The sequence below is a fragment of the Trematomus bernacchii genome, unplaced genomic scaffold (genome assembly GCF_902827165.1).
Source record: "Trematomus bernacchii unplaced genomic scaffold, fTreBer1.1, whole genome shotgun sequence".
Classification (NCBI taxonomy): Eukaryota; Metazoa; Chordata; class Actinopteri; order Perciformes; family Nototheniidae; genus Trematomus; species Trematomus bernacchii.
The window spans coordinates 2,374,505-2,390,278 of record NW_022987656.1 but is presented as its reverse complement, the minus strand read 5'-3'; the positions used below and the strand labels follow the sequence as shown (position 1 = coordinate 2,390,278).

The 15,774-nt window shown below is 41.8% G+C and overlaps 1 protein-coding gene across 1 annotated transcript; it reads left to right on the top strand.

Moving 5' to 3' along the window:
* The first annotated feature begins 9,025 nt into the window (after positions 1-9,025).
* Positions 9,026-15,449, top strand: LOC117486728 (tubulin beta-1 chain-like). Its single transcript, XM_034135252.1, has 7 exons — positions 9,026-9,220; positions 9,405-9,513; positions 10,394-10,504; positions 10,733-10,977; positions 11,071-11,393; positions 14,758-15,102; positions 15,217-15,449. Exons 1-7 carry the CDS (start codon positions 9,164-9,166, stop codon positions 15,362-15,364), a joined length of 1,338 nt encoding a protein of 445 aa, XP_033991143.1. The 5' UTR covers positions 9,026-9,163; the 3' UTR covers positions 15,365-15,449.
* Positions 15,450-15,774: the final 325 nt, after the last annotated feature.

Below are 15,774 nucleotides of genomic sequence, written 5' to 3'. Positions count from 1 at the left end.
GTTTGAGGCCGGATATGCACAGCTTGTTTGGACCGTTTGGAGCAGGGGAAGATCCGGGTACACAACCTGTAAGTTTGCATTGTTATTTGTGTATTTATCAAACAAGACTGTTTAAATGTGTAAACTGTGTTGGACTGCTAAGCCATTGACACAGTGCTAACTGTGCTAACTAAGTTGCTAGAGTTTCCATATATCAACTCTAATATCAGCAGATGGCCTTGCATACATGTATCTCATAGCAGGAGAATGTCTGCATTCACACACAAAATACCTATTGACAGTATACTCCGGGTGATTTGCCGTGCGGTCAGTCGCGAAACGTAATTACATTATAGCTGGCGTAGCGTGTATGCAACCGATCTAACACACGGAGCTAGAGCTAGAGCTAGGTTTGGTCGGAAAAACATTTTTGTGATGCTACGTTGCTAGCGTTTAAATATATCAACTACAATGTCAGCAGATGGCCTTACATGTTTGTCATGGCAGGAGAATGTCTGCAGTCACACACATGGAATACTCATACAGTATCAGTGGCGAGCCGTGAGCTTTATACCTAGGCCCTCTGACCCCCACCCCTTCCCTCGAAAAAAAGGAAAAAAAATAGTTATTACGTCACAGCGTATACTTCAGCGGAATATCAAAACAACGGCCCAGGGTGCAAAACGCATCAATGACAGCGACCCTCTACCACACAAAACAACACCTGTGAACCCAATTTGTGTTCTTTGACATTGAAAATGATATTGCATTGTGTTTGTTACTTTCGTTACAGTTGTATGTCTTACGTATAATTTGGCATGCTTTTATTTTGAAGGCGAGTTCACGCTGTTGACAGGAAGTTGTTGTTTCTATGGAAACAAGAAAAGTTTCACAGCGGGCGGAACTTGTCATAAAGTCCGCGATAATGAAACCCACCCATTTAGAGGGAAGATATGATTGGTCAATTGTACTGTCATTTGACATTACTCTCTCGTTCAGTTACTATAGAGTGGCGAAGTCCCTCCCCTTCCGGTTGAGCCCCATGGGACCTTATTTCGGAAAAGTTATGCATTGAAGTCAATGGAGAGAGAAAGATTATCTTTCAATCCCGTTTGAATTGTGCCACGAATTACACATATGATGTTTGTCAATTTAAAAGATAATTTTGCAAGTAAAAAAAAAAAAAATGTGTCGTAAAACTGTGAAGTAACACATTTGTTTGTGTGAAACGCTAAATGAACTACATCTCTGGTCAACCACACACGTCACCAAGATGGCCGTCACTACTGTCTTGTCAACAAACGATTGACTATCACCACAATGAAACACGTCCTGAAGAATGTCATGCAAAGCTGCCTGCCTGCCTTCCTTTGATTCTCTCTGAACTGCCTGGTCGTTTTAATGTTTAATGTCAACCATTTGTGCAGATAGCATGAAGTAGAAAAGATCGCCGATGCTAACGTTAGCGTTAGCATTTCTCCCCCGGAATTAAATGGTGTATTATAGAATGATCACACCGGTGACAGTACTATTCAAAGGGTTCACGAAATATGACTACTACTCTTACTGTTTAACATTTTGGGTTACTTAATGTTACTTCATGTTAAGGCTAATAAAAATGACAAGGCTGTAATGCTAACTAACGTGCTAGCTACTAGCTAGGTAGCTAACTTGATCAAGCCACTCCTGGTCGTTTCATCAGACGGGAAGCAAAAGAACGAGCAAGACCCATTGCTGGTATAATAACAACCTGGTACTAAGCACACAGGCATCTTGTTAAAGTTATCTTATCTTAGCCAGCGCCATATAGATAGATTATATCTATATTGCGCTGATCTTAGGTATCTGAATGGTGGAGGTAAACAATTGTGACATCACTTACGCGACTCTGGGATTTGTAGTCTTTCTAGTTACGTATTTTTCATAGTCTTATATTTCAACAGTTTTACGACAAACTGTGACTTTTTTGACATGGAAATGATTTTTTAAGATTGACAAACATCATATGTGTAATTCATGGCACAATTCAAACGGGATCGAAAGATAAGTTTTCTCTCCCCATTGACTTCAATGCATAATTTTTCCGAAATAAGGTCCCATACCCCGGAAGTAAGTGGGAGGGACTTCGCCACTCTATAGCGGGCCCTCTGTGAATCGCAGAGAGGGCCAGACCTTCTTTCATGTAACCCTTCACATTCAAACAGAGACTGAACAGGCAGATTCGAAGGATTTATTTCTTTGGAAATGTTATTTTATTAAATCAAGTTTTTTTTCCGTAAAACTAATGAAAAATATAACAAAAATAATATAAAAAAAATATATATTTTTTAAAAATATATATTTTTTTAATGTTTTTAAATATTATTTTTTGGAATATCTTAGGCCCTCACAGAGGGCCTAGAGGGCCCTGACGGCTCGCCACTGTACAGTATACTCCGGGTGATTTACCGTACATTGTGACAGTACATATACTGCATGTATAGCTACGAGGCTAGCTGTATGCTAGCGCAAAACAATGTATTCATGACCGTTACAATGTATGACCGAACGTAGCAGACTACCCGTATAACATTGCAATTATAAACACGTTATTGGTAGCCTAATATGAACCACTAGCTTTTGTTCATAGTAGTTTTATTACTCTACATTATAGTTGCCGTTCCTCCGAGCTAACGTTAGCTACCAAGGTAAACAAAGCTAGGTTAGCATATTAGCTGGCAAGCTGTTCATTAGATTGATTAGATAGATCCACACTCCTACCACAACTACTACTAACGAATCTAAAACAACTAAGTTTCTCTAATATTTTGTGATTTGCATTTGATTTCGTCCAGCCAGATCCTGCCGGACAATACATGACGGGGACCGGACTACCACACTGAGGCCTCGTCCTAAAAAGCCCCGGCTGCTATAGGCAAGATGCCGACAACGGGGAGTAATTGACGATATACCGTGTATATATGTATATTTACGTTCATTTTGTACATTTCTAAAAATAAAGTTTAATGGAAATACTATATATAGCAAACCATGATTTGATTTCTCATCAAACAGTAGTAGTTTATAACGGGTAAAAATAACTTACTCTTTGTTATGACCGGCTCGTAGGCCACAACGGAAAGACAAGGAGACATACACGAGTTTACAAAACCACGGCACATTTATTGTGGTAAATGCAGAGATACGTGGTCAGGGAAGAGGATTGCTGTGCTGCTTGGAGGGAGAGAGAGGCTGCCGTGTGACTCCCGGCAGCTGGCTAGCACCTCGGCTCCGGCCAGGTGTCCGTGATCGCGCTGATTAGCCTCTTCAGCTCCACCCCATCGTAAGACAAAGGCCCTGGGGCCGTCACACTCTTCTATAACAACAGTTAAAAATATATATATGTATATAAAATATACGGCTGTACCGACGCCATGATAAGACTGATGTTCGGCTGAGAGCAGCCGTTTAGACATGGGCGCAGCATCTCTGGTGGTTGACTAATCAGAACAGAGTGGCCGAGCTGACCAATCGGAGCACACTAGGCTCACAGGGAGGGGGGGGCAAGAGCTCCAACGAGTCGTTTAGTGGAGAAAGTGAATACTGCTGAATACACATGCTTGACAGAGATGCTGTATGCGAAACCAATGTGAGTTTGGAAAATTGCACAGTATAAATCTATTTTAGTATACCTCAACAATGTAATTATGATCAGTGGAAATGGCCATGACATGGGCCCTTTAAGTGAATGTGTGTCAGTCTGAATTGACGCTGTTTGGTGTCAGTCTGAATTGACGCTGTTTGGCATCACAACGCTGTTATGAAAGTTTCTCTGGTATAACATGGGTGATGTTAGCATAGCAACCGAAGCTAAACTGACTACTTGCTAAGCCGTTTTCTACAGGCACTTTTTACAGGCGTATTTTTCATTATGATTCTACTTGTGATAGTCGGACATGACAACCTGTGCAGCCTATGTATTGATTCCATCCGATAGCTGCTATACTAACAAACAAAACGTCTGCCTGCTCTCCACAATGATCAATAACAGCGAACGGATGGTCAAAGTAAGGTACAAATAAACAGAATCACACGAAGCCTGGTTAGTGTTGCCTGACTTTATAAAGCGTGTTTTTTTTTTACAAGTGTGTGGTTGCGTTCTAGTCACTTTGCTCAGCACTACTGCTTGTTACAACTTTTATTTGCCGTACTCGCCTTAACTGTTAGCTCAGGTTAATCTCGCCCCCCTCCGACGTAAACGTGACGTATGCGGTTCTTGCTTCGAGACGGACAACTTTTTGGTGCTCGAAACGAACCGGATTCCGGAGCTTAGAGGCTGCTCCGCTGCGGTGTGAACAGGAAAACCCGGTGCTTTTCAAGCTCCAGCTCCGAACCGGCCCTGAAACACCGTTGGAGTGAATGGGGTATAAGAGATAGCTAAGATCAGCGCCATATAGATATAATCTATCTATATGGCGCTGGCTAAGATAAGATAACTTTAACAAGATGCCTGTGTGCTTAGTACCAGGTTGTTATTATACCAGCAATGGGTCTTACTCGTTCTTTCGCTTCCCGTCTGATGAAAGGACCAGGAGTGTCTGGATCAAGCTAGCTAGTAGCTAGCACGTTAGTTAGCATTACAGCCTTGTCATTTTTATTAGCCTTAACACGAAGTAACATTAAGTAACCCAACATGTTAGGCAGGCAGGCAGCTTTGCATGACATTCTTCAGGATGTGTTTCATTGTGGTGATAGTGAGGGTAGTCAATCGTTTTGTTGACAAGACAGTAGTGACGGCCATCTTGGTGACGTGTGTTGTTGACCAGAGATGTAGTTCATTGAGCGTTTCACACAAACAAATGTGTTACTTCACAGTTTTACGACACATTTTTTTTTTTTTGACTTGCAAAATTATCTTTTAAATTGACAAACATCATATGTGTAATTCGTGGCACAATTCAAACGGGATCGAAAGATAATCTTTCTCTCTCCATTAGCCGCGTTCACACCGGAGTACTTTCACCGTACTTTTCGCGTTTTAGTTCCGTGAGTACCCCTTATGTCGCGTTCACACCAACAATCGTACTTAATCTCGGGTACTTTTACCCCCATTTTTAGAGCCAGCTCAGAGAGCGTACTTTTCTGTGGGTGAAAAGTGCTCCAAAAGTGCCCCAGTGCTGATTGGCTGGGCGAATTGCAAACCACGCCCGTACAACTCTGAAAATGTTGTGTGGAGACGCCATTGTTTTTTCCTCGCTACAAAAACACAACGCTCCGTGCGTTGTGTTTGTTTTTGAAAGCAGTTATGGCAAGCATCAAGAAATGATGAGGAGGTGTCGGCGCTTCTGGAGATCTACGCCGAGGAGGCGACCCAGGGAATGCTACTGAAGCCAGTTCGGTAGCTTTCACTCGACCTGGGAATTGTCCACAGCCCCACCGGCTAAAAATAAAGAAACTCAGGCAGGACTACAAACGGCGGATTCAGTGGCCAACGATGACTACCACGACGAAGGTAAAATCAACTACATGCACTGGGGTTTTAATCTGCACAATAATGGTCTCAGATGTACTTTTATTTGCTCAGTAGATCAAGCTAGCCATGCTAGGCTCCGAGCTAGCTACATCTAGCTAGCTAGATATTCTCGGCCGCTCTGAAAACGTTTTGACTTGTGAATAACTGTGCAGTGTTTCTGTAATTTGCTTCACTAACTCATGGCACTAATCGTGTGTTTCAGGCGAGGATGGACAACTCTCGGGATTGGAAACAAGCGAGCTTTGCATTCTAGATCACAGCGCTAGCTCGTCCTCCTTACCAGCAACCAAACGCAAAGGTACACACACTGTAACTTTGTCTTGAAAGAACGTTACGCATCGAACTGATGTTCACAATCATGTTTATTTCATAATATTCATCATATTTTATGTTTAACTTGCCTCAACAACATTAAACAAAGTTCAAGCATACATGAAGCACTCTTCAAAAAGGAACAATCCTCCGTGTTTGAACCTCTTGAATCGCTGCATAGCCGATTTATTTGGACTGGAATATCCCAGAGAGGCCAAACATTCTTTATAACACAGTTTCAGATTTGTGAAACCTTAATTCTATTTGTGAAAATACAAAAAAGGGAGATTTCAGTGCTTTTTTTACATGTAGACCACATTGGACCACATTAGACCAGGTCCTGATCTAAAACCACTATACCTAGACTCATCAAATCTGGACTGGATTATCCCAGAGAGTCAAAAGATTCTTTAGAACACAGTTTCAGATTTGTGAAACCTTAATTCTATTTGTGAAAATACAAAAAAACATTCCTAGTATGTTGTAAAACTACATGGCGACTAAACAGATCTTGTATCTTGCTTATTTTCCCCTCTTAGGAAAGCGGACACGGGATGCGAATTTCTTTGACATCGCCCAGGCGTTGGAGGACCGGCGTGCCGTGGTGAATGAGTCGCTGCGTGGAGATCAGATGGTGCTGTTCACCAAGGCCCAGGAAACGGAGGACAAGATGCTCACCTCGATGGAGCGCCAGGCAGAAGTGTTCAAGCAGCAGATGGAGCGCCAGCAGCACCAGGATGAAGTGTGGGCGCTGCGCCATGAGGAAGCGTCGGCGCAGCGGCAGGATGAGCGACAAACTGCATTTAATAACAGTTTATTTAGTATAGTTTTTGTAAATGTAAATACTGACACACGACACACAACGTTGCACTAAGGTGTGTATGCTGCTGAGAATATCCCTACACCTGGGACAGTTTATTTTATATTGTTATTACTGTTATGACTTTATTTTATATATAATGTTTACTGACATGTACAACTGACACTTTATTTACATTTAAAATTGTTCTATTTAATGTTATGTCTTGAGAGTGCAATAAAGAAAACCGACATGGCGATTAAGCTTATTTCTCCTGACACTTTATCTTTAGTGACCTGTGTAGCATCCTATACATCACATGTAAGTGATTATTCTGATACCATCATGTTTCATCGGTTATAAACTGGCAAAGCTTTATTTGTCATTTATTTATCATCAATGTTGCAACCTTGTGGGGGAATGGCAGGGGCACATACACAAATATGATAATTTATATCATTTTAAATATTATTTGACCTAAATGGAGTCCACTATGGGCCAAAACTAACATGTATGTTTGCATAGTGTTTATGGCAGACGGATGCAGTGGGTCTCAGGAAGATATATAATAAAGGTGGGTTTGCTGCTGAGACTATCCCTACACCTGGGACAGTTTATTTTATATTATTATTACTGTTATTATATAGTACAACTGACACTTTATTTTATATTGACAATGTTTACTGACATGTACAACTGACACTTTAGTTACATTTAAAATATTTCTATTTAATGTTATGTCTTGAGAGTGCAATAAAGAAAACCGACATGGCGATTAAACAGATCCTGTATCAGCCATCCTACGGTGAAACATGGCAATCATGTGTGCTTTCCGTCGGCCAATCCTTTTCCTAAAGCTTTTGAACTGCCTTTGATGCTGAAGAAACTTTGCGATTATAGCATTCGACGTGTGGCGGCTCCGGATTTTTGTCGGACGCCTAATAGGCTCAGGCTCTGGTCGCATTAACGAAGTTACAAAGCTGTATAACATGAGCACAAACAGCACAACTCCAGTCGACTCCATCTCCATCATGTCTGAGGTCGGAAGGTAAACAACAGACAGTATACGCGGGAAGTTTTTCTTCTTCTCTTGTTTTGTAGCGGATTGCAAACAACTTTAAGGTGCTTACCGCCACCTACTGTACTTGTAATCTTCCCTCAGGGAAAAGTACTCCGGTGTGAACGCGATCTGTACTAAGTGCCCTGGGGTTAAAAGCGCCAGGGCTCTTGGTGCCGGAACTAAGTACAGGAAAGTACTTGGTGTGAACGCGGCTATTGACTTCAATACATAATTTTTCCGAAATAAGGTCCCATGGAGGTCCACCGGAAGGGGAGGGACTTCGCCACTCTATTGACACGCCCTTACCCATAGATATATATATAAACGCCCCATCTCTCCCCACCTGCCCCTGCTTCCTACATCCATTCCACACCACACCAAGTTGTTCTTCTTAATAATAATACTACATTTATTTTGGGGGGCCGCCTTTCATAACACCCAAGGACACCTTACAGGGCATAGGGGCAATATAGGGAACAATTAAAACAGTGAATTTAGTGAGATATCAGCCGGGGTAAGACAAGACAAACAGTAAATGGACTACAGAAGGACACAAAAGGACACAGGGTACAGTTAATATTATTCTTGGGCTTTTTTCGACTACAAGAACTCAGCGCACCGTGCTGTGAAGTGGTAACGTATTTCAAAGGTTCTGGATTTGTTTACAAATCTAGAAACAAATCTAGAAACTAAATACTAAACTAGGACGATATGAACATCTCATGTCAAAAATAATTGACATAAACTGGCCTGTCAGTGAGCTCATTTTATGTTGGTTTGGTTCTTCTGATAAAGGTGTGAATATCTAAATAATATATACCACCATATGCTATTGTCATTAGTTGTGTCCCTGTTCTTCAAGCTAAGGCATTGCTAAATTAACAACTCTTGGCTTACAGAGTGCTAACATGAGACCGATTTTTATATATAAAATATAAATATATTTTAATTTGATAATTTATTTTAAATATTAACAATATAATAAAATAAATGGAAATATATACACCGGCAAATATTTAATATAAATACCTTGTGTGTGTGTGTATAGCTATTGCTTTATCTGCTTAATGTTATTTTCATATGAAAGTCCATGATTATAAGTATGCAGTATCATAACTACATCTTTGATGTTTATAAAAAACCAAACCGTTTGAAAATTGGTTGAAAATTGAGCAAGCTATGGTTATTTAAATAGTAAGATGGCGGCCATGTGGCAACGTCGGTCTCCATTGGCCAGCAGCGCGGGTGAGTCATCTAGTTTATATATATCTATGCCCTTACCAGTCAAAACTCCACACCACATTTTCTAAACCAATGAGATGACTGATGAGCATGAGTGACATACATTTGGACCAATCTGGGAAACGGTAGATTTCTTTTGGAGCAATCGGGAAACGCTAAATTGCAACACTCCCGTCTTTCCGGTTAGTTCGTAGCTGGATCACTACAGAGCAACGCCTTTGTCTTTTTCGGTTGTTTGACATTTTTGAATTCAACCAAAATGAGGGAAATTGTGCACCTCCAGGCAGGCCAGTGTGGAAATCAGATTGGCGCTAAGGTAATAGTAGTTTAGGTTTCAAAGTGAATTCTTAACTCATTCATAAAATGGCGGATGTTTTATTTAGTTTGGGCGGGCCGGTTAGCATACTTAGCAAAAATGCTATCGATAGCTACATCTTGGCAAGCGAAGTCATGCAAATGATCAGGTAATTTCACCGTTGTTGTGTTTTATTCTCTTCTAGTTTTGGGAAGTCATAAGCGACGAGCATGGCATCGACCCGACTGGGTCATACTGTGGGGACAGCGACCTGCAGTTGGATCGCATCAACGTGTATTACAACGAGGCTTCAGGTTAGCTTTGCTTTAGCACCGAGCTATCTTTGGTAGCCATTTCCAGGATACGACAACAAGTCAACAAAACCTCAAGATAATAATATTACATTGCATTTAGCTGACGCTTTTATCCAAACGACTTACAATAAGTGCATTCGACCCAGAAGATACAAACTTGAAGAAAACAGAATCATATAAGTACATCAGGTTTCATAGAGCCAAAACATTTGAAGTGCTACTCAACTGGCTTTAGATAAGCCAGTCCTTTATTAGTATATAAGTGCTTTGTTAGAAATTCTTTGTTAGTAATTCTATCGCTCGAAGTGGAGTCGAGCGATAGTCCCAAACAACCAAACAACAATGCAGCTTTAACTTATTATAATATACATGAATTAGCGAGTGACTTTGTTTGTATTCTGTTATTAATTGTAACCGTTTGCTGTAAGAACACTGAACTGTATTAACATGCCTACAACAATTATTACATTACATGTCACTTGTTAGACGCTTTTATCCAAAGCGACTTACATACTCAATACTGTGGACAATCCCCACAGGAGCAATTTGGGGTGAAGTGTCTTGCCCAGGGAAACAACGACATGCTGACTGCAGTGGGGTTTTAACCTGTGACCCCCTGATCCGAACACCAACGCACAACCCACTTTGCTACACGCCTCCTGTGATTATTATGAAACAAATTATATAATAATTAAGCTTACAATATGTTTTTTGCGGTGTCTGCTCATAATTTCAAAGGCAAAGTATGTTATTAAACATAAATAAAGACGAACAGGGTTTTGTTTGAATAACAATGTAGCAATCGAAAAAGTACAAATAATGCTCAATTTAAATAAAAACAAAATAAGATAATTTGTCTCTTTTGCGTTTGGATCACCAGGTGGAAAGTATGTCCCCCGGGCAGTGCTGGTGGACTTGGAGCCCGGCACCATGGACTCGGTGAGGTCCGGTCCCTTTGGCCAGATATTTAGACCAGACAACTTTGTCTTTGGTAAGGATGTAAAACAATTCTTGTGAGTTTAAACTTGGGTTGATAAAGTTGGATTTTGTTGGGAGAGTAGAACTTTAGAACTATCATTCCTTTCTTGTATTGCTGCCTTGTGTATGCACTGCTCACTGACATTAAATTGTGTTTGCAATTATAACGAAGCCCTAATATTTAGTAGATTTAGGATGTGTCGCCACATGTTATAGAGTTGTGTGTTTGCATGTGACACAGGCCAGAGCGGAGCTGGTAATAACTGGGCTAAGGGTCACTACACTGAGGGAGCCGAGCTGGTGGACTCGGTCCTGGATGTGGTGAGGAAGGAGGCGGAGGGCTGCGACTGCCTGCAGGGCTTCCAGCTCACACACTCCCTGGGTGGAGGGACCGGTTCAGGCATGGGCACGCTGATGATCAGCAAAATCCGAGAGGAGTATCCAGACCGTATCATGAACACTTTCAGCGTGGTGCCTTCCCCCAAGGTGCTTATAATACACCAAAATACTCCAACATTAACCATTTTTCTCATCTTACTTCTGCTATAATGCTGCTCCCTCTTCCTCCTCTCACTCCAGGTGTCAGACACAGTGGTGGAGCCGTACAACGCCACCCTCTCCGTCCACCAGCTGGTGGAGAACACAGATGAGACCTTCTGCATTGATAATGAGGCGCTGTATGACATCTGCTTCCGCACACTGAAGCTCACCACGCCAACCTACGGAGACCTCAACCACCTCGTCTCAGCCACCATGAGCGGGGTGACCACCTGTCTGCGCTTCCCCGGCCAGCTCAATGCTGATCTGAGGAAACTGGCCGTCAACATGGTGCCCTTCCCCAGGCTGCACTTCTTCATGCCCGGCTTCGCCCCCCTGACCAGCCGAGGCAGCCAGCAGTACAGGTAGAGAGACTGTCAAACCCTCAAGCTGTATTTTTACTGTCATTATACAGAGTTACAATAACATTTTGCAAGGGTTCTCTTCCTGTAGTAAATAAAACAAAAATATTGAATAGCTGTAAAAATCATATATCCTTCATTGGTCCCGCTGCGGTGGGCTTTTACAACAGCAAAAGGACAGTGCAAATGAAAGGCAACAAATTAAATGCCTAGTATTGATTTTTAAATGACATGCATCCGCTAAGAAAAATTGTCCGTTGTTACTGTTTGAACTACGTAGCAACGGCAGAAACTGCTTCGATAGTGTTTTTGCAGACCTTTTTGATCACAGATTTGAAAACATCGTTGCTTGCTTTAAAAGTAGCACAATTCATTATGTCAAACCTTGGAAAGTATCTAGATATCCCTGCCCTAATGCCAAAGTAACTGGCAACTGATTATGTTTTGATGTCTATGTCTGGACCGTTGAGTAAAAAGGAGGGTTTCTGCCCCGTTACTTCTCCGCTGTTTTCTTGTCCCAGTTCGAGCCAAACTGTATACAGTTAAATCGACCGGACTTCTTTCTGCAGATGTGAGCGTCCTTAACAACAGCCAATAAGTCCTTGACAGCGGTCTGTCTCTACTGGATTAACAACGTGTCAGGTGTTCTGAATTGACCAATCAGAATTGAGTATTCAACTAAGCCATGTAATAACATTAGTTAAAGTGGACCTATCATGCTATATTTAAATGATATATTGTAGGGCCATACCTATATAAGGTATATTTATACGTTTCTGTTTCAAAATACCAAACAGATCATGCATTTTAGCCATGCCTGGCATATGTACTACAGCGTCGCCAGCGCTTTCGAGCGGCAATGGCCGGCCGTGGCCCAACCCCACATTCCCCTGATAGGTGGAGAGTTGGCCCAATAGCCGTAGCGCCACTTCTGTGACGACATAGAAGTGTTCAAATCTGGATCAGTCTGTATCAGATCCGTTGCAGCCCCTTTTTTAGAGATTTGGGTATTGAGGAAAATCGAGAGGGTTGTGTTTTCTGACACTTGGTGAGTTCCCTGGAACACCGGGGACACATTCATGTATAAAAGACGTACAAAAGTGCATTTTGCATGATAGGTCCCCTTTAATATAATAAGAACCAGTCATAAAAACAGTAGTAGCATTATAATAACAAATGTCACGTGTGAAACTAAATTAACTAGGGCTGTCAACGAAACGCATTTAGAATAGCAATTTATCTGGAGACCATAACTAAATTAAAGATCTCCTATTATGCTATTTTTAGGCATATATTATGGGTCTCGGATAAATACAAATATATATATATAAAAAACATGTCTATGATGTGTTTTGCTCAAAATACCAAACAGATCATGCATTTTAGACATCCCTCATATCCCTCTCTTTCAGCCCTGTTAGAGAAACGCTGATTCTGGGTCCTTAGCTTGAAGAAAAAAAAAAGAGGGGGAGCTTATGCCTGCTCAGAGTTCTATGAGATACAGCTAAATCAGCCGTGGCGTTACCCACCCATTCATTGATAAAAAATGACTGGGCGAAAATATAGTTTCCAACATTTTTGATCAAAATTAACAATTAAATAATAAAATAAGAGCAAACATGTGTTTCCCTTTCAAAAAATTAAAAGCAACATTAATTAACGTAATCAGGCCGAACTCATAGTCGAAGCGCGGGAGCAAACGCATCGTAGAACGTCTCGCGGCCGCGCGCAGGCGAAGGAGGACAGTGGACTGGACAGACACAAAACATACCGCGCTCACTAACGATGTCACAACAATCGATGTTCAGGTTTACACAGCCAAAGCTCATAAAGTACCCTCAGACACTTTTCGGACAAAAGAAAAGGAGCTTCGCTGCCCACTGGTATGACAAGTACACATTCTTGGAGTATAGCATTAGCAAGGACAGTGTGTTTTGTAAAATGTGCCGGCATTTTAGAGAGAGAGGCGGGGCCGGCGGAGAAGATACATTCAGTCGCCATGGTTACAAGGACTGGAAACACATCGACTATGCTCTCAGTAAACACGAATGTCATTCTAGGCATAGCCTATTTTTATTAGATTATTAACAAAAATCGCGAGAAAACATTTGAACAGGCCCAGCCGAAATTACATTGGCCCACCCACAATTGAAATCCTGGCGCCGCGGCTGAGCTAAATGCTGCCGTGATTAAATGCCATATCATGTTCCAAACCACATCAAGGATTATTTCTGAAACAGTATGGAGCTCAAATGCTTTTTCTCTTGTGGGTTTACCACAAGGTGAGTTCCTTTTTTTTAATTTCCTGCTTTTTTACACATACTCTCTCCAGTACAGGTTAGCTCTGAGTGTTAGCGATGCTTGCTAATGTAAACAAAGACCATATTACGTCCAAAACACGTCATGCATTGTTTCTGATAGCAACGTTTCTGATAGTGCTGTGGGTGTAAAGCCAGCCCACATTTCCGATATGATGTCATATCGGACGCAAATCTGGATCAGCTCCGTTGTAGCCCCGTTTTTAGAGATTTGGGTACGGAGGAAAAGAGAGGGTTTTATTTTGCCGATATGACGTCAAATCGGCGGCGGACCCACAGCACTATCAGAAACATTGCTATCAGAAACAATGCCCGACTGTCTTGGACGTAATATGGTTGGTGTTTACATTAGCATCGCTAACACTCAGAGCTAACCTGTACTGGAGAGCGTGTGTGTGTATAACCGGCAAGAGAGAAAGCCTTTGAGCTCCATACTGTTTCAGAAATAATCCTTGATCTAATAATCCTTGTGTTTCATCACCGCAGCATTTTAGACAGTATCTGCCAGGTCCCGCATGAGCCTCTAATTTTTTTTTAGCCTTTATTTATACAGGTAAAAATCTCATTGAGACACAGGGTCTCATTCTCAAGAAAGACCTGTTTATACCCAGAATCAGCACTTTTGGAATAGGGAGAGAAATAGAGGGATATGATGCATGGCTAGAATGGGTGATCTGTTTGGTATTTTGACCAAAACACTTCATAGACATGTTTTTTTAATGTTTCTTATATATCTGAGACCTATGCTATTGCCTAAAAATAGCATGATAGGTGACCTTTAAGGCAAACAAGTCTGGCTTCACTTTCCTTACGTAATTCCATCGTTGATTTTTATTGTTGAATTGTGCCACAGTGAAAATGCAAACAAAGAGAGAAACTGGAACAAGCTTCATGCATTGCGCTTTTACCAGTTTGTCAAGCATTTTTTTTTATTACACCAAAATACAAATTAATGCAAGATTAAGGCGATTACATTTGACACTACTGAAAACATCCCATTTACAAATGCATTTGAAATAAATCTTATTGGATGCTCTGTCTTGCCCCAGGGCGTTGACGGTTCCTGAGCTCACCCAGCAGATGTTCGACTCCAAGAACATGATGGCAGCGTGTGACCCGCGCCACGGCCGCTACCTCACGGTAGCCGCCATCTTCAGAGGCCGCATGTCCATGAAGGAAGTGGACGAGCAGATGTTGAATGTGCAGAACAAGAACAGCAGCTATTTTGTTGAGTGGATCCCAAACAACGTGAAGACTGCCGTCTGCGACATTCCTCCCCGTGGCCTCAAGATGGCCGCCACCTTCATCGGCAACAGCACGGCCATCCAGGAGCTGTTCAAGCGAATCTCAGAGCAGTTCACCGCCATGTTCCGCCGCAAGGCCTTCCTCCACTGGTGAGTGATAGAGGATTGATCACCTTACATTTTTTTCAAGATGAATGGTTTGGCCAAATAAATGTCAAGAAAGATTGAAAGTTATATGCAGTGAGTAATATTTCCTTGTTTCAGGTACACCGGCGAGGGCATGGATGAGATGGAGTTCACAGAGGCTGAGAGCAACATGAACGACCTGGTGTCTGAGTACCAGCAGTACCAGGACGCCACTGCTGAGGAGGAGGGCGAGTTTGAAGATGAAGGCGAAGAGGAGCTGGCCTAGAAGCCAAGCCCAAACGCATCATTGTAGAATTATTGACAATTGGCGTTTCATCAATAAAACTACAGTTTCAAAGAATCGCACAGTAGTTCCTTGTCCAGCCTTGTTTTTTAAATGTCTTTGTTTTTTGCTCAAACATTCTGTTCTTCCTTCTTGACTTCTGTGAATAAGGGGATATTTTCTAATATATTCGAATCAACTAGCCAGGACATGCACTTGAATGGCTTTTATTTAAATACTTAGGGCCTACGGTTGTTAAATGTGTAGCTGAAACCAGGCGTGACCTAAAGAGAATACTCCTACTGTCCCCATGGATGCAGAAGATCTCAAGGTCCAGGGCCCTTTCTCATTTCACTAATTACCCTCCTCGACTCCTATCCTCGTGTTAGCCCCGCCCACAGGAGATGCGAGCC

What these genes read in the sequence shown, in the direction of transcription:
- LOC117486728 (XM_034135252.1), top strand. Translation starts at nt 9,164, where the DNA reads ATGAGGGAAATTGTGCACCTCCAGGCAGGCCAGTGTGGAAATCAGATT. An exon ending in GTATTACAACGAGGCTTCAG is followed by an intron (nt 9,514 to 10,393) that starts GTTAGCTTTGCT and finishes TTGGATCACCAG; the next exon opens with GTGGAAAGTATGTCCCCCGG. An exon ending in CGCAAGGCCTTCCTCCACTG is followed by an intron (nt 15,103 to 15,216) that starts GTGAGTGATAGA and finishes TCCTTGTTTCAG; the next exon opens with GTACACCGGCGAGGGCATGG.